At 39.2% G+C, this 20,348-nt stretch overlaps 1 protein-coding gene across 1 annotated transcript; it reads left to right on the top strand.

Moving 5' to 3' along the window:
• The first annotated feature begins 99 nt into the window (after positions 1 to 99).
• Positions 100 to 13,739, top strand: LOC115551424 (paired box protein Pax-6). Its single transcript, XM_030367144.1, has 11 exons — positions 100 to 292; positions 3,103 to 3,147; positions 6,818 to 6,948; positions 7,793 to 8,008; positions 8,297 to 8,459; positions 8,709 to 8,858; positions 8,992 to 9,074; positions 9,512 to 9,662; positions 11,239 to 11,348; positions 11,921 to 12,056; positions 12,330 to 13,739. The coding sequence occupies exons 1-11, from the start codon at positions 280 to 282 to the stop codon at positions 12,413 to 12,415; spliced, it is 1,284 nt and encodes a 427-aa protein (XP_030223004.1). The 5' UTR covers positions 100 to 279; the 3' UTR covers positions 12,416 to 13,739.
• Positions 13,740 to 20,348: the final 6,609 nt, after the last annotated feature.

Below are 20,348 nucleotides of genomic sequence, written 5' to 3'. Positions count from 1 at the left end.
ACACACACACACACACACACACACACACACACACACACACACACACACACATACACACACACACACACACACACACAGCCACTTGGCCTTCCCATTTATGTTCAACTCTCCTCCCTCTAAACGGGTGCATCACTTCAACACACACTCAGTTCTCCAGTCAAGGAAACTAATTCAGAGAGAAAAGAAAAGCATCTTGGAAAATTAACATCGTCTGAAGAGAGAGACTCGAAAAACTTTTTTTTTTCTTTTTTCCGTCCCGGTCTAAATCTAGAGGACAACATGCCACAGAAAGGTAAGGAACATTATGATTTGGTTAGTTTTTTCTCCTCGTGTTTCTACCTCACAATCGTACACCATCTATCCATCAGTCCGCAGGTCTCGTTATCAACACTCGTTGTCTCCTTTCGGGGACGTAAAAGGTGCGGGTTCGGCAGAACGCGGTACAGGAAGACCGCGCACATTCGTGTTATATTTATTTTCAAGCCTACTCGGTGATCGCCTCACCTCAGTCAAGAGTGTTAAATGTGTCTTAAAGATACAGCATGGTTCCTAAAAGCAGGTCTGTTTGTTCCATTAATTACTTATTTTGGGGATGTTTTGCATCGGCTGCTGCAGTAACTACTCATGGAATATTTTTTAAAAGGCAATAAACGGAGAGAGAAGAATAAATCCAAAGAGCACGATAGACCATAATAGTAACTCTCAGCCTTAAGTATTTACATTAAGGCCAATTAAGACCAATAACAATTAGGAATGGAAGCCTGCACACGCATCCTGTGTGATAACCTTGATGTGTCCAGACTGTCTCCAGGAACTGGTAGTGATTTGTTTATTTTTGTTTGTAGTGTTGATTTATATCAAACGTAATCATATGGATGTGGATCAAACGGTAGTTTTTAAACATGAGTGCATGTTATCCTTATTTGAAAAGGTTTCCTTATAGACTAGGTCTATTATATAGCCTTTTAATGTGTGCTAAATACAATTAAGAGACTTACATATTAATAATAAACAAATAACTGTTTCACCCGTATAATGAATATGAAATACGCCAACAAATAGTTAAAGTTTACAACTTTCTAATACTATGCAGACGAAATTTATGTTACCCTGGGGAGAAGCCTAATGGAATTTAAATGTATTTTATTAAATACACATGCTTTTCAAATAAAGCTTGATTTTCTTAAAATAATAGCTTATCTGCCTAAAATGTTTGCATTGGGGCGTCAGATCAGATCAGAACCCCGATAGCCTGGAAGGACTAGTGAAAGAAGGGGGGGGGGGGGGGCATACGGTTCACACCTGAAGATTTATGCCAAAATAGGCAGAAAACAACATGTTAAATCGAATATCATGCCGTGTCAATTTTCTACAGAGAAACGCTTAGGGCCGACATTCGGCCATAATGTCAATTAAATATTTCCCTGGTGTTAGTTTCGTAATATAGCCTACCTTCAAAAAGTCCGAAGTTGGAAAATCTAAAAGTGAATAAAGTAACTTGTCCACTGACTGCATTGACAGCTGCATAGTTCACAGCATCCCTTTAAAATAAAGACCAACCTCGGAACATTATAGGCCTATGCACCTTTATATTAGTCCTCTATTAGTGGACCCAGATTCCATCTTAAAGTCTACGGCGTTTATTCTCTCCCCCTCCAACCTCCTCGGACTAGTTTATCCTCACATCGGCCTCCTGAATGTTTTTCACTTTTTTCTTTTCTTATATCAAAGTTCTGCACGCAGCCGAGTGAAAGTCCTTTATGTCATCGCCAATGTTTTAACAGAAGTCTTTTATGTGCGTCCCATTGGTGGACCGAGGCGCCCCGCCGGGACTTTGTGTGATGCTCTGTATTTAACGAGCCGAGACTAACAAGGCAACGCCACCACCACCACAGCCCCACGGACACACAATGAGGGCTGCTGGGCCAGGTCATTTACCCGGGAAAAGATCTCTCCTGCTTCCTAATCGCACCCCTTTTCTCTCCCTCTCTCTCTCTCGCTCTCCCTCCCGCTCTCTCTCCCACTCTCTGTCTCTCTACCTTATTCACTCTGATGTCCCGTACCGCGTACCTTCACATCATCTGCCTTGTCCCCACTTTGATTTATTCAATTAATCTATTTTTTATTCTTTAATCAAAATCCCACTCAATATTTTGTAAAACTGTTATTTGCTTTAATCGTTATCTTTACGTTTTTTCAGTAATACGACATCGGACACAAAACAGTGTTGTGCAGCTGCGACATCAGTAGGCCTAGCTCAGATTCTGACACAGGATGATAACTCACCAGCAATTGACTGTAAAGCTTAAAGAGTTGTTATAAATACATATGGGCACTTAAATGAATTACTGCGTTTAAATTAAAAGCAGGTAGGCCTAAGTCACACGGAACCGATGGTGCACATACATTGTGTTGAATAAAGAATTAACTTTATTCATTTTTTATTTTATTATAAGTGATGTCTTTGCACGTGTATGTTTTTGGGATTTATATTTGATATTGTTATGCATCACTTCATATCTATACATGCATACACATATGTTCTTTGTTGCTCCTGTCCTCACTTTCAACAAGTCTTGTGTCTAGCAGTCTTGTAACATCTTGCTCCATACCTCCAGTGACCACAGCTCCTTTGTATCCGTCTTTCTTTTCTTGTCTTTCCCTTTCCCTGGCCAGCCGAGCGTGGCAGACAGCGTGTGGTGGGGGTCAGATTAGCATCAGAAAGTTGCATTGGGGGGGTTTGTCTGTGTGATTATCCCTGGCCTATAGACTCAAGGGGGAGTTCGAGAAACAAGCCCATGCGCTGGGTAACAAATTGTTTGGTTCCCCCTGACATGTTCCTTGTTTTTCTAGGGTAAAGTCCATTGTAAATCTTGAACATTTAGCTCAGAGGCATGACTCTTTTTGAATCCTCCTTGGTAAGGATTATATAAAAATATTGTCCAAATCGTTCAGGACCAGAGTTAACAAATGGAGAGATGATGTACCGATGTCAATATAATTGATGTATTCTCAATGTAAGGATGCGTGATATGTTCTGGTAATGTTGAATACAATTAAATAACATTACTTAAATGTAATTTATTTTACTTTTTCTGACAGATTATAACAGTCGTACCAGCTGGGAGTCCAACCTGATGCAAAACAGTAAGTGATACTTACATCTATTTTTTATGTGTGTGTGTGTGCGTGTGCGTGTGCGTGTGCGTGTGTGTGTGTGGTCACTTCACTCTTGTCAATTATGGTGTGAGATGGTAACATGAAAACCCTACTCCAAATTTGAACTACAATATTCATAAAAAGCAAACCAATATTAAGGAAATTAAATATTGAGCATGAAAGCCTCTCTAATCTATTGTAAGACCAGGGAAATGTGATTAATTCATACAATGTGCTTAAGCCCAATCGTCAAATAAATAAAATGAACATGTGACTTTTCTTAACTCACATAGAGTTGTCCTGGTGCTCGCTGCCGGGATATTGGTTCAGAATGACAATATAAATTCAAATGGTTTCTTTCTCCTTACTGCGGGACAAGAGATTTATCCTGTCTGCAATGAAGGTGTGTGACCTACTTTCTAATTTATCGTCTGTTTAGTCTTTCCATGGCTCACTTTTCCTGCATTTAGTTACTTTTGCATTTCAATCCAAAGTTATTGGCCAGATTTCCTTCTTGCAGAAACCTTTTTGTTCAATGTTCTCTAAATCTGATTCAGATATATTATATATCAATAATAATATGGGAAATGTTCAATCAAAGTAAAGGCGTTTTGAGATTTCCTGAAAATACATTGTTGTCATAGATGCTTCTCCCGACCACGATAGCAAATTGTTTTCTTGGTACAACAAAACATTGCTGACAATGGTTACTATACGGAATACATAGGGAGTTAAAACTTCAGTTAACACTTGACTTAAAAACTTAAAATCTGTGAAGAGTGAACTCTTATGTGTTACTTTTACCATATCATATTTTCATCTATTTGATTAGCTTCACCAAGGTATATACTCATCTGTGTATAGTGAGATGAACTTGAACTCGCTATCCTAGTTCAGGTGGGTGCAAAGTAACATAACAGCTGTAGAACACACTATATCTTGCCAAACTAACTGAACCGAAACTGTGAAGTTAACAAGAGCATTTATAGTTCTGTGAATTAATAATGAAATATAGTCAGAAAACAGGTCAGAAAAGTACATTAAACAACAGCTAATACAAAACTACCGCAAGGTAGTCGCTGAAGCCTGTTCTGCCACCCTTATGTCAGAGATGGTGTAATATAACCTTTATTCATTATGCCTAGTAAGTTTTACTAGTCTGACTCCTGTATATATTTTTCCCTATGCTCTTTTTTTTGTCTCCAAGTGTGTCTAATACGAACACACACACACACACACACACACACACACACACACACACACACACACACACACACACACACACACACACACACACACGCGCGCGCGCACACACACACACACACACACACACACAAAATTGTGTGTGATTGTGAGGTCATTAGATATAGTTTCCTTATAACATATATTCATCTCTAATAAAAAAACAGCTTGAAAATAAATATATATATTACAATTTGAATGTCTTGAAATTGTATAATCAAGACATTATGACAAATGACATAAGAAGAAATACATGATGTGCCAATACAGAACACATGGTATAATCTATACCAGAAATCCAATACATGTCCTTAAGAGCAAACGGTTTAATAAATCAAACACATCATCACTTTTTTTGTCCGCTTTATGTTCTGTGCTTATTTCTAAAGATTGTTGTTTATTATTCCCCTATTTGTATCCTATATTTCCCCATTTGAATCCATGGTTTGAGATTTCATTAATTTTGAAAGCTATTCTAAAGAATAATTACAGTGTGGAATAACACGTGTAGATCCATTGGATTCCTGTTCCACACCCAGAACTCTTTGGACCATTTCCCCAGGAGCCAGGTTCCTTCACACCCAGCCAGTCCCCAATTTACGTTTTGACAAAGACAGAACAGAGGGAAAATGCGGGGGTGTAGCGTATGATGATTTACCTAATTGCATTTCTAACCTATTGGAGAGTACTGGGGGGTTAAATTATCTCATGTAGAAATCCGACCAAACCTCTGTCTAGGGCCCACCCTGAATACCAAGATAAAGGATAAGAAGTAATATTGTGTATTTTAAAGAATATAATAACTCTCAGGGTTATCATGTCAATTATTGACATTTTATTGATGAAAGATAACAATGGTCAGATTTTTTATTTTTTTAAAATCCATTAGTGCATTTAAATGACTTAAACTACGATAATAATAATCATTTTAAAATGATATACATTCTTAAAAGAATGCATTGCTTTTGTGCTTGGAGATCTGCATTCTTCATCATGATGAGCAAAAATGTCATCAGATTTTAATTTAATCATTTAGATGTATTTTAAAATGGCACAGAAGACATATAATCATAAACATTATTACAAGTATGGAAACATTAGGGGACAAAATAAATTGAAAATTAATCAGGGTGACGAATATGGTGATGTGAGCTTGGCAGCTTGCGGAGTGTGGCTCCCAGGGGCCTGTTTATGCTTGACTGCCCGTGCACATGTGTTTGTATTTTAATTCCCTCATGAGAGCTCAAGAGACTTAGCCAAATTAACTCCATATGTCTGTCTATTATATATCTGTCAATGCGGTGCCATGGATTTATATGTTTTGGAAAAACAATCTAACCCCCCAAACAGAATAAAAACAACCAATGCCATTTAAATGAATTTAACTATTAAATGATGATCCAAAGGAAATTACATTCGTAATATGTTCTGTAATTTAGTATAAATTAAGAAAAGAGAGCCACCATAGATCTACTGTAAAATGGCAGTGATTTGCATTGTACCGCTCGTGGCTGTGATCCGGTTCACTCTGGGTTGATGAAGTCTGTGCTGGTCGCTTTATAAAGCCGCATTAGGCCTTTTTTTTTTCAGCAGGGCCATTAAGAGACAATGACAAATTAATTACATCTAAATCTCCACCTAATCTTCATAATAAAAGTGCACCAAACCTGATAAAATGCTCACTGCTGGGTTAGAAAAAAAACTAGATACATTAGAGTAAAAAGAAAGGCAAAGCCATTGCAACTTTAGATGCTGGCTATGTTTTTAGGAAGTCATTTGTGGTTGCATTTATTGTTTATAATTGTAATGATAATGTTGCAGGAATTTTGTTGCACCAAAATCTAAATATAAAAACGTAATTATTTGGTCATATGGTGATAGGGCTATGGATTATGTTTGCTCAGGAATTTAAATGACGCATCACTTAAGATCAAAATAATCTTTAATAAGTTATGATAATATAACAAAACTACAAAGTAACAATTCCATGCAAATAATTATATTGATAATGGGATTTTTTTTAACATAGTGTACAAGTATAACCGTGGCATTAATCCTTTTATTGCATTTTCAGGTGAACTATATCAAACTATCTATAACATATGTAAAAACTCTTTTTAACCGCCTCAACTTTTACCTTTCTCCCCTACCCCTCATCTATTTTTTATTCATCAAATCATTTTAATGTAAATTATGTTTTTTAATAATTGATGGTTTACACAATTTACATTTGTTGAGACTAAATCCGACACGTATTAATCAAATGTTATTTTTTTCTCTATGCGTGAATGTTTCTGTGTGTGTGTGTGTGTGTGTGTGTGTGTGTGTGTGTGTGTGTGTGTGTGTGTGTGTGTGTGTGTGTGTGTGTGTGTGTGTGCGTGCGTGCGTGCGTGTGTGTGCGCGTGTGTGTGTGCAGGTCACAGTGGAGTCAACCAGTTGGGAGGTGTGTTTGTAAACGGCAGGCCGCTGCCAGACACCACCAGACAGAAGATAGTGGAGCTGGCTCATAGCGGGGCGCGCCCCTGCGACATCTCCCGAATCCTACAGGTAAAGCCCTCCCCCATCAGCTCATCCTGATGACCACAGCACCTCTTGTGACAGAACAGCACAAGATGCACATAGAACAATGAACAGTACCAAATTACACTAATGTCTAGCGTCATATTAGACACAGACATGAAGTTATTATGGCATTATTCTGCACTATACATGGTCACTATTCTACTACACTGTCAATAAAAGGGGCCGAATGTTAATATTACAATTATTAATAAAGTACAGTAGTAACAATACTAAGAAACCAATTTTATGAAACATACTTCATGCTTATGAGGGCACCAGGCAGGACAACTATCGGACAGAATATTCCAAAACAATAGACGCTATAACTGTGTTGTCCAATCATCAAAACATACATTACAACCTGAGTGGCTTGAGTATAGCAGTTACCAATAGAGTCTCATAAAGATATAAAGAAACAGGTTTTGAGAGGCTTCCTCACAGCAAGGAGCGGCAGGCTGCGCTGTGTTTTCGTGTGTGGTTTATTGTCAGTCCTGGTACTACTTCAGCTCTCGATATGAATAAAGGTTAGGGCACTTAACCATTGCAACAGGCTCAATGGCAATAACGTGGATCTATGACATATTCCAGGGCAAAGCCATGAGCAGTTTGCCTTTCAAACTGGCACAAGATCTCAGCCAGTTCGTTATTTCCGATCTGAAAGTAATACATAATTTTGCCTATACTGTTATCGTCTATCATTGTTTTGTTTCTTTTGTATTAGAGTACATGGGAACTCAACAGTCATCCGTTGGAAACATGACTGCACAGGCAATGCAACTCCCATCAAGCCACTGATGGATGTTAAAGATTGGGTCTGGTTTGGTTTCAGGTGTCCAACGGCTGTGTGAGTAAGATCCTGGGCCGCTACTACGAGACAGGCTCCATCCGACCACGGGCCATAGGGGGGAGTAAACCCAGAGTGGCGACCCAATCGGTGGTGGGGAAGATCGCCACGTACAAGAGGGAGTGTCCGTCTATCTTCGCCTGGGAGATCAGAGACCGCCTGCTGGCAGAAGGGGTCTGCACTAATGAGAACATACCGAGTGTGAGTGGCTGCTGCTGGACTCTACTGCTGCAAACATGTAGTGTTTCAATCAGTATGTAGTACAACTTTAAATACACAATGCAGAGACAAATATTAGAAACATATTTAATTCCCATTTCATATCAAACATCAACAAACATACAAAAGTACTAGTACAGTACTAGGAAGTATGATATAGATCAATTTTTTTATATAACCTGATCATGAAGACAATATTCCAAAGATATTCCGAATAAATCCAATATTAATTCTAATAATAGTTTGTGTTTTTAAATATTCCCACCACAGGTGTCCTCTATAAACCGCGTGCTAAGGAACCTGGCCAGCGAGAAGCAGCAGGTGGGGCCCCCTAGGGTGGACGGGATGTTCGACAAGCTCAGGATGCTCAGCGGTCAGACCAACTGGGGCGGGCGCCTGCCGTGGTACCCCGGGACCACCCTGCCCAGCGCTGGTGAGGGACCCACTCTTTGTGCATCATTCCAGATGAACACCGTGTAAAAACATGTCACATAAAACACGGACGCAGAGATATTTATCACTACGATATTTACCTTATTATATAGAATAATAACCATTCTGTCTATAATATTCACCATAATTTGCATGTGTGCTTGTAGTTATCTAATAAAATAACATGGAGGTCATGGTGAGCGATTGCACATAGTAATCGTATATGTCGATATATGTGTATCTGCTGCAGAGACGGAGGGGAGAGGAGCAGAGAATACCAACTCAATACATGCTAATGCTGAAGATTCTGAGGAGACTCAGATCAGACTGCAACTCAAGAGGAAGCTCCAAAGAAATAGAACATCGTTCACACAGGAACAAATAGAGGCACTTGAGAAAGGTAATTGGATGTTGTTTAATAGGTGGTTGCCATTGAAATCAATGTATTGTTATTCCAATATAAAGAAACAACATGAATTTGAGGAAAAGGCAGGTGCTGATGGCTTACTTATTTTCTGCAAATTTCTTTCTAGAATTTGAAAGGACTCACTACCCAGATGTGTTTGCCAGAGAACGACTTGCTGCCAAAATAGACCTGCCAGAGGCGCGGATACAGGTCAGTCCATCTGTCTGTTTAATTACCTCCAACCGTTTGCACAGTAAGACAGTCCAGTCAAGTTCATTTAGACTGCCCCTAATCACAGTCTGTAGGCCTGCGTCATACCACAACCCGTAGCCCACTATAAACTAAATAACAAAAAATCGAGTTTTATTATTCTGGTCATCGGAAGTAACAGTGAAAAGGAATCAATCTAACTATATTAACAAGTGTATAATATTATTCATAACTAAATTATACATTTCATATCTTAGTATAAAAAAAAATGTGCATATATATTACTTTTGATATTACATTTGATTATATTTCTGGTCATACATTGTTTTAATACTGCCATACATTTGTGGTGCAATTATTCTTTGATCGCGTGAAAGGCATTTGACTTTATTTAATTCTGTAAGCTAAGCACTCATGGTATTATCTTTTATCTCCAGGTGTGGTTCTCAAATAGAAGAGCCAAGTGGAGAAGAGACGAGAAGCTGAGGGCTCAGCGTCGCCAGTTGTCCATCTCCTCCAGTAACATCCCCATCAGCAGCAGCTTCAATACCAGTGTTTACCAGCCTCTACCACAGCATGCTGCACCAGGTAAACCTTACACACTCCTCATATGAGGGTCAACTCGTCAACGCTACTCTTATTTATTGTCTGCATTTGCATCAACACTGCTACTGATCAAATTGTGTATTTAGATACGTTTCAAGTAGTTTGTTGTTGCTTGAATTTTGAAGCCCTTTTTTATTACTTCTATCTCTACTAGGCCTGGCCTGTACCTTCTGTTGTGATATTATCTGATACATTGTTAAAGGTGTAGTATGTAGAATTGAGTGGCTTTCAGCGGAACGGACTTGGCAGAAATAGAATATAATAGTATGTTTTTTTAAAAAACTAAATGAATGAATGAGCCCTTCATGTCTACATATGGAGTGGGTCCTCTGCCATGTTAAACCGCCTTGTTTCAACATAAGCCCCCCAACAGAGCGACGGCTCTAGAGAAAACACAATTTGAACTCAATCAAATAAATGCATTTTGGGCTAAGAGTTCCAGGAAGGATTGGTGCGGGTTATCCTAATGGCTATGGCCCATTTGTTATATTTTTTATCATGGCCGTTGTGTATGAGCGTTATAATGAGTGATTTTGTATTTGAGAGTCATGACACACACGGCATTAGACGATGAGTCAACAAGGAACTCATAATCAATCTCTGGTTGATAAACACACATCCACACATTTCTTGGCGTTATATAAAATTGTCAAGACGCTTAGCTCTCTGTTGGATGCGCCTCATATAGCCTAGTGAAGACGAGCCTGCTCTGCCAATTTGGCAAAATCTCCTATGTGATTAAATTGTAATGGACTTTCACCCACTTTTTAATCCAAATGTAAAATTGTATAGTGAATGGCAGTTTGTTGATGAGGGGTATTTTGATAATGCAATCTGTCATGCATGTTTGGAGATATTAGTTCTTGAGGTTGTTTCCTTTTACGATAACTAGAGTAGGCCATCACTCTCTCTAGAAAGTTGCTGTTTAAAACAATACTATTGTGATACAACTGCACACCTTCACGTTATTCAAAGAAACCTTTCGTCAGGTACTCAAGTGCAATTAAACACCGGCTTACAGCGCCGAATGCTATCGAGATAAATGATCAATACATACAGGTATAATAGATACCGATGATTATAGGTCTATGAATGTAGTTTCCACTATGGGTGTAATAAGAGGCGTTTGTGTTGCCACCATTATGTCCTACAACATGTACAGTGACCATTGTGATTATGACAAAGATACTCTATTATGATTGGATAAACTGATGCATTCGGAGGCTAAAGCCATCCAAAATTGATCTTGGTGGAATTCCAATGTATGTCACTTCATACACACTTCATGCTGCGTAATGGCACAGTCCCCTTCAGTGCCATGATTTGTAATTATTTTTATTGACGTGGGAAAAAATCACAACGAACAATCACATCAAATGATAAAGGACCTTTACATTGACAGACTAAATGCAATCCCTAAATCGATCACCGCTAGATGCTACTAAATGTTACACAATGGATCCTGCAATATATTGTGGAAAGTGTCCTGATCATAATACGATGGCTATTTCATTGTCCTAAAAGTTAGTTATTGCTCCGTGTCTTCTCTAATCTCTAGTGAGCTTCGCATCAGGACCTGTGTTGGGAAGATCAGAAGCAGTTCTATCCAACAGCTACAGCATACCAACCTTGCCCAACTTCACAATGGCAAGCAGCCTGCCTATTCAGGTGAGTTGCTCAAGACGATTGAGCTTTCAAAACAATGCCGCCCCTACATAGTTGTAAAGTTGTAGTAGAAATACACAGGTGTATTTGATGACATTAATGCTGGGCACTGGCATACATACAGTCCAATAATTACTACACTTTTAATGAGCTACACCTACTGTCATGAGGATACAATGTTCATGAAAACAGAGCTACAGGATTCAGGTTGTTCACAAGTATCCAATCAACTCTGCACACGTTGCTTAATAGACTTTTTTACTATTTAGCAGATGTTTTATCCAAAGCCACTTAGTTATTTCAGAGACATGTCGGTCAGGAGCAGGTAGGGGTTAAGGTGTCTAGCTCAAGGACATGGCTTGTAAGTGGGCATGGGGATGGAACTAATCCCAGATCCTTTTGTCTGTAATTATTGGTTGATTGGTGTAAAGCAGAAGTAGATGGTAAATGGTAACGTAGTGGTATGATAGTTCAGTAGGGCTATGTTGAAGGTGTTTCTTCTAATATGAGCCAATGCAATTTATTTTTTTAATTCTTAATAAAACTGTCTTTTTTTTCATTTCCTTTGATTCCAGGCACCAAGTCAAACTTCGTATTCCTGTATGCTACCTACGAGCCCAACAGTAAATGGAAGAAGTTACGAGCCCTACACCAGCTCTCATATGCAGTCACATGTCACCAGTCAACCAATGACTACAACCACATCAACAGGTAGAGCCATCTTTTTTTAGAAACCTGTAAGGCAGCTTGATTTTTCTGATGATTAAAACATGTGTACTTGATATCTGACGTTCACATTTTTTGATCTTGCAAAAGGTTTTTCTAGAAGCAAAGGAGAGCTCATAGATGAGAATGTAAATTTGACAAGATGTAAATGTAGGCGGTTCATTTAAAAATGTTAAATGATTATAGGTCCTTGGTGTTTGTCATGTTTGTACGTTAGTGTAAGCGTATGTGTTCATGTTGATATGATCTCGTCCTCAGGTCTTATTTCCCCTGGAGTCTCGGTGCCAGTTCAGGTTCCAGGGAGTGAGGTAGACATGCCCCAGTACTGGCCATGCCTACAGTGATGCCGTCCACAGGCCACACCCCTGTAATCATCATGGACATTTGATTTTGGTGATGCTACTTCCAACGTCTTGTCGGGACATTATCAACAAGAACAATGAGGAACGTTGCGTGAGCAACGACTTAAAAATGTGCCAGCAGAACAGCAGAACGACAAGACTGATGGTGGAGCTGCATTCCATGTTACGTTCTCTGAAAGAACGAACAGAAAGGATCTCATGTATTCAAGTGTTTGAATGACTGAATGAAATTAAAGCTTTTACAACGGCAAGTGTCAGCAGCAGGTATTGTTGTCCGGTGAAGTAAAGAAGGCCCACGAACCACAGGATTTACTGAGGCGCAGTACAGAAGCAGTACAGGGTTGCAGTCGAAGAGCATAACTGAATAACCTCCTTTACTGGACAGCTGTTTTGCGTTCCTAAAACTATCTTGATGTCTTCTGTATTTGTAACAGCTCTAAGTTTGTAACATGTTGATGGCTGAAAGAAAAAATGAATTGTTTGACACGTTTTCCATGAGCAGAAGGAGACAGCAAAAATGTGCCACACAAAAACGCTACACAGAATATGTACTGGAAATCATTGTTATATGTTTTGATATTGTAAATAAAATCTGCAAAAGATATTACTCTGCAGTGGCATAGGCGGAGATAAAATTGAGAAAATTCCCGAATCACCTCTTGGTTATACAAGACAGAAAGGCAAAAGACAAACACCTAGAAATGATTTCTCTTTGAATGTTTACAGTAAGTATATAGTGAGTCTTTTGGGTAACCTGTTGAAAGGGCATTTTGGATTTTGGCATTTTAATATCAAAGTAGATGATAATTGTACTGCATTTTATGTACAAAAAAAGAAATCCTCTCACAAATTAAGTTTGGGGGCAAAATAAATCCATATTTGAACATGCTGCCTCTATGCACAGACTGACGACCTAAAACATGCACCTTTTGTCGGTTTTAACTTGTCTTTTGTGGATATTTTGTGTAAGATATCCTTAACTTGATCGCGATAATGTGATGAACCAATTAAATGCCAAAATATTGAAATTAATGTTTTCATTCTTCTTGAGAATGGTGCGCTAAACCATTTTAATAATGTTTTATGTAATGTGAGAGTATTTAATGGTGATACAGCAACAGTTGAACACACATTGCAGAAAACCAGTCCCAAAGCTTTCGTTTGTTAAACAGTACACGGCATGTAATGTTTGTTTTATCCTTTATCGTTAATTAATATTAAACAGGCTTTTAAATAACTGATGTTGTTTCCTGAACAAAAATATATATCTATATCTACAGATATATATGTATCTATATATTATATATACATTTCAGACATATTATCAAAAAAACAACAACATTGATAGCCAAAGTAGTATTCAGAGGCCAAACTGAGGCCTTTTGACTTCTTGAATTGAGGATTCCTTTATGGGATGCACACAAAATGCTTGCTTGCTAAATCATTTTTATTAAAAGTAAAACTATCTGCTTGAAATTAAAAAAAAATACCTATCCCTAAAACAATATAAGTGCTTTACAAAAATGTATCTAATGAGTCATTTAAGGAATTGTTTGTGGGATTGTATCTAAACGGAATGCATTAAATGGATAAAGATAATTTTACACCATAGAGAACAAAAGAAAAAAAGTAGGTGTTAAATACCTAGCCTAATAACAGATACAACAGTGTTGTGTGAAAACCAATGGGCGCAAACACAAACACAAAGACAACTTTGGTTTGAGACTAGTCCGGGGTAGAAGCGGCTCAAAATGCCTTTTGCCTTAAAGTTTTCTCTAAGATCTTCCTGTTTCGTTCTCTCAGGCGAAAAAGAAGGTGTAAAACGCTACACACACAAGTGAGTTGAAGAGTGCATGTTGCGGTAGATCCCCCTTCTCCCTCTAGTAGAACAACCCCTGCTGGGTGACACGTCACTTACTGTGCAACACTGTGAAGGCAATGTGGCCACCAACACCAACACATGTTTGTAGCATGAATAATGGTGCAAATGCAAAGGCTTTCAAAAGTTTTCCATAGGCACATAACCACTGTGATACCTAATTAGGAAATAGATAGTGACATAACTGACATTTATTCTCATGAAAATCTTTAGAGATTTCAAGATTGTTGCTCTAATATTTAAAAAACACGTTTATGGTCTTAAATTAACCTTCGGGTTCTGACTCCCAGCTAGTCAAACTACATCAACAAAGATGCGATTATATCCTGATTCTGTTCAGTTGTGAAATGGAGCTTGTTTACTTGTAGCTTGATATCTGAGGAGTGAATAAAGAACAAATATATGACATACATGCATATAGCGTGGTTCTGCAGCATTTCATTCAAACTGAGATCCCATACAATAGCTCAAACTGTATTGACTCCCACTATCGTCTAAAGAAATGCACATCACACCAAATGATCAATTCTCAATGCCTCAGAAGACAATTTCCCCAGACGTACTCATGGAAATAACATTGTGTGGTACAGTTATTTTCCTTAATGAACACTGAATTTGGCTAATGATATTCTGAATAAATGGATGACAATAACAGACATAATAGAGTGGCTGTTATAAGCTGATAGTCAGCCATCTATAGAAGGCAACACTTTTAATGGGGGCCTCCTGCATGGTGAGAGGGGCGGGGTGAGGGGGGCGGGGGCGAGGGAGGCACTCAGACCAATAGGAACAGCCATTGTGAGATCCAAACGTGCTCATGGCTTCTGGGGCGGCGAAGCTTGGAAACCCCAGACTAAGATGATCAAGAACATTCCTGGAAGAACCGATATGGTATCAACATCCCAAACCCTGAGTGACAATGAATAGCTATTGTTAAATGAACATATACAAAGAGCAGGACGAATGCTTTTTTAGACAGTGTGATAATGTCTGCAATAGGTAGAGAGATACATTTAGGAACTAGTGTAACTGAGAGGGGAAATCGATGGGACAGCAATAAGGCCATTGCATACTTAGATCCAGAATGAGGTCTTGAACAGCATCAGAGTCTCAGAGCATAAAAACATGAATAGAATAAATGAATAACGATTATAAACCTGTATCCGATCTGAAAATAAGCTTCGAGGCGCGCAGATCAGGAATGCTTACTTTGAGTATGTGACTGTGAGATACCTGATAACACGGTCAGAGTCTGTTCACGTCACTTCAGCTACGCAACTCTGCAAAGCTGCAGCATTGAGAATGATCAGCCCTCATGAATAACAATAGAAATAGCAGCCCTAAAGGGGTTGCACCGCGCTGCCCTCTAAATAGGGAGACCGGACCGGGGCCCATATTATATCGGCCGCGTGGACCGGGGGCCACACACTGGGACAATTTAATCTCATCCCCATGTCCTTTTTCTTTTTTAGCATGGCGAGCCGAGAAAGAGCTGAGCAGATGTACATCACCTCTGTCCCCCTCCAGTACTCGCTCGGTGGCTTTTGTCCTTTATGTTGCTGGGCTTTGTGGTCTTTCTGTGTCAGACAATCCCACTCACAAAACCACAAGGATCTCCACTTAGCCACAGTGTCCTGCCGCCGCAGCAAGGAGAATCCCGTCCCGAGACAATGCGCTACATTCACTACTGCTCAGCTCAAATTAGCTGTGCTCTGGTACATCTCAATACCACCTTAAAGCACCATCAAATGCATTTTATAAACAGCTCAAAATATCTCACTTCAACTCCACTGCCTCTCAATGCGTCTCAGATTGTGCTTCAACGCTTTTCTACATATTTGTACGGCCCAGCACATCTCAATGCAACTTAAGCAGATATATGCACCGCTCCAGCCCAGGACTTTGGGGCCATTCAACGTCTTGCGGATGATCTGGCTGCGAGGGGGACTTTGGCCCGCTGAGGTGTGTTTGTTGCTGCAGACGCCGTTGAGATTAACGACAAATTGAATTATTTTTTGTTCAGTCAAGCCTTCAGCATTGACAAGTGCTTGACTGGCAAGTGAAGCATGTTTAAATACCGCAATACTGCAAACGTTTCTCGTTTCTATTGAGATGCTGTTGAATAAATATATAATTAATGACAAATTCTGCTCTTTCATGATTGTATATTATAAATAGCATGTGAGTTCATTACATACCACTTTCTACTTTTACCAACCATTTATTTTGGTTAAATGGTGAATTACATCTGAGATTAAAAAATGCAATCCGCTTTATTAAATCAGCGCACGCACGCGCTACATACTTGGCACACACACATAAACCCACACAACCACGTACACACACACCAAATGCTGATGGGAACATTGGCAGCAGACTTTGACAAATTTAGCACTGAATTTATAAAAGGGATACGATTATTTAAAACCCTTATGGAAGACAATTCTGCAATTGTAAGTGTCTATGTTTTAGCAAATTACATTTAGTGACAGGATTTACTTATCCTCTGCAGGTAAAATCCCAAAAGAAGACCAGTTTCTACCCAAACCTTTGTAGTCGAGAGAGGGTAAACAACTTGTCCAGAAGCAAACAAAATGTTGTTTTAAGTCTGAAAGGCTGTGAGCTGGACCAGAGGGCCCTGAGAGGAAGGATAAATAAACAAACCCTTACTACACATCATTACACTATCAAGTGATGTATTTTACTATGCCATCACTGTTTCCACCACTGCTTCATCAATGTCACACATATATTAATATAGCCTGCAATTTATTTTTATGTCCATATTTATGATATGGACTTGTTGATGATACATACAGTACGTATACTTAAGACTATAGACTATAGTATTTAGGAGTTTATAGTGCCTATTTTAGTCTTTTCCCCAAACTAATCAGTTGCTGTGCTGAGTCAATAGTCCATCAACATTAGTCTTTTGTAATAGTGCGCAACAAATATTTTAATATTTCACAATGAAAATATGTCTCCCCAGTTGTTTATGTTCAGGATTGCACCTTTGCAAATTAAATGTTGTGACTCAGAATTTGAACAATCGGACCGTAATATTTGTATTAATTAGCCACGTTTGGCCCTTTGAAGGGAATTTGAGGATTCTAAGACGTTCCTTTAATCTGTAGGCAGTGCAGAATAAAAAAGTTGCCATCACAGTTACAGACACTAACATATTAGCTCGTTACCATTCTCTTCACCAAGACTAGAACTTTGTTTGTGCACAAAATGATTATCATTAACATTTATTTGATTAGTGTACATTCAACTTCTGGAACACTAAAGTGTTTAGAAGTTTTGTTAAAGGTTGTATTTCTTTGTTATTCTATAACTAATCAGTTACATTTAATTGACATTACATTTGGACCCAGCCCTCATTGTGTGCATGTGAACATCTTTCCTTTGGGTTTTCGGTTAAGGAATCCAACAACTCCTGGTCCGAAAGCACTTTACAACAAGTAAATATGTAACGACCCGGTGGGGGCCCTTATTCATGCGCTGTTTTTCCTCACCTAGCCGGCAAGTACAGTTGTTTTGCAGAGGGCCCCTGGGGACCAAACTGACACAGGCTGGCCCTGTGAGACCCAGCCATGTTTCAACCTGCCACACACGCATAAACAACCCTGTGTGATAAAGTGTGTGTGTGTGTGTGTGTGTGTGTGTGTGTGTGTGTGTGTGTGTGTGTGTGTGTGTGTGTGTGTGTGTGTGTGTGTGTGTGTGTGTGTGTGTGTGTGTGTGTGTGTGTTAATGTAGGTGTATGTATACCTGTCTGTGTGTGTGTCTGTGTGGTAGCGGTGGTGGGGCGGGGGTGACCAGGGGGAGTGTAAAATGGTTCCTGACAGATAGTCTTCCCTACGGTGTGGGGTTGCTATGGTAACAGGCATGTCATAACAGTTCCTCTCATCTTTTAACACTAAGAGGAGAAGGGTGTTTGGGATTATTTTTTTATATAAAAGCCCAGAAAGTTGACGATAGTCGAATTCCATTGTAGGCTATCAATGAAAAGAATTATAGTCAAGAATTATTAACTTCAGGGTACAAATTACATGGTTTAGGAGTAAGTATCAGCTACCTACAAAATAAGAACAAGAATAAGCATTTTCTGTCCATTTCTTCTTTTAAATCTTGAAACCATCAACCATCATTGGATAACATATCGTCATACAGATTCTGTGTACAGTTTGTATTGAGGGGCATCATTCAGAACCCCAGAAGGTCCGGGATTTGAACCAGGTTCAACAATCTTGGTTCTCTGACTTGACTCACCAACTTAAAGCAAAGGCAGAAAATAATGGGTAGAAATTGCCCTGGTGACTCGATGTGACTGAATTGATATGATGAGAGGTTTAAACACACATTCAATTTCAACAATTTGACAAAAGTTCCCCTATTGTTTTAGGGCGCAACCATCATCACCATCATCATCACCATCGTTGTTGTCAACACTACCAGTTCAGGGCTCATCCGAACCCTTTGACTGGACTACACTGGTAATTGTGTTAATATAAAATAATGTCCCTCTGGGGAGTTGCTAATTGGCTGCGGCAGACATTCAGATGGATTTCCTTTTCCTGGGGGATACAGTAGCTTGTTAGCATGTCTTGGTGTTTATTACATGAATGACATGGTAAACATATGGCAAACTTTGACAAATTGGACCAAAGACGCGTGTTGCTGCGCGTAGTGTTGATGCCGGGGTGAAGCCTCAAGTGGCTTCTTTAATCATTCGGAAGCGAGGCACTAGTGACATGAAAATAGGGGAACAGCGTATTATGATATAAATATATGTTTTTATTTAGGATAAAAAGTATATACGTTTATAATTACATTATTTGTGTCCAAGAAAATGTATCATTCTACTACCAGTAAGACTAAATGAAAATGTTAGATTTTATCAAACTCCAATAAGATTTAAGTCAAATATAATTTAAGTATGCTCGTTATGAACTAAAAAGGAAGAAGTCTGGAGTAGGGACAGCCACCTTCTCCTATAAGGATATATAAATATAGATTGCGAATTTATACTATTTATCTCATTGACGTCCCAATTCAGGTGTCGGTTAGGGTTAGGGTTAGTGTCCAAATCATGAACACTTAATAATGGTTTTCAAATCCTGTTTTCGGCAGGGGACAACAATGTTCACCAATTCAGTATTGAGCCATCTACGTGCTAAACCGGGTCTAGCAAACCCCTTTGAAGAATGTAGAACAGAAGAAGGGAAGAGAATGGCCCAGAATAGACCCTTGTTTGGCTGGGCGGGCCAAAGAGTTTAAAATGCAGCTGTCAATACCTATCTGCCCCCTGAACGAAAGAGCTGCTCCTCACAGTGGGGGGGTGACAGATGCACAATGGGATAAGACCTGCTAATGACTCTACTCTCATTGGTCAGTCAGCTGTTAAAGGGCACTCCTCATTTAGTGTGTGGCAGCTGATAGCCACAGATAAAGAAAGTCATCTTAACCATTATACCGTCCATCTAACCCCTCGCTGCTTGAGACGAGTTGAAAAAAAGTCCCCAGGAGAAAAAGTTCCACGATAACTTTATATAGGAGAGACACTGGGTCTGGCAAAGTGCAAAGATACAGCGTGAATAACAGAGCAGCTGTCAAGATGACGTGTCAATTGAGGGGTGGTGAAATATTGACATAGATCGAGGAATGCTGCAGGACACAAAATTGCTTTTAGTGACACTGCAATTAGAGTGCTTAGATCACAGTCTCTCTTATCCCTTCTCCAGCCCTTCCCTCTTGCCCGACCAACTCCCCCTCTAGATTGAGACCTACAATTAGTCCCCTTTAGATCACTTTCTTTATGTCTTGACCCCATTTCTTTCTCAAACCTCCTCTGCCTCTCACCGCTATCTGCATGTTATTAGAGTGATGAAGGCTGACACCCCTAGGGGCACATAACCTGATGCCTGAGAAAAATAAATTCAATTATATACACGTGTGTGTATTATAGTCAAAGTTATATTCGCTAGGCTACTAGTTACCCCTCCTGGGTGGCAAATAAGCACAGAGATGTGA

Source organism: Gadus morhua, chromosome 9, assembly GCF_902167405.1.
Source record: "Gadus morhua chromosome 9, gadMor3.0, whole genome shotgun sequence".
Taxonomy (NCBI): Eukaryota; Metazoa; Chordata; class Actinopteri; order Gadiformes; family Gadidae; genus Gadus; species Gadus morhua.
The sequence above is the reverse complement of the archived record's forward strand: the minus strand, read 5'-3'. Positions and strand labels throughout refer to the sequence as shown.

Coding starts and splice junctions, on each gene's coding strand:
- LOC115551424 (XM_030367144.1), top strand. Junction 8,009..8,296: donor CTAATGAGAACATACCGAGT/GTGAGTGGCTGC, acceptor TTCCCACCACAG/GTGTCCTCTATAAACCGCGT. Junction 12,057..12,329: donor GACTACAACCACATCAACAG/GTAGAGCCATCT, acceptor TCTCGTCCTCAG/GTCTTATTTCCCCTGGAGTC.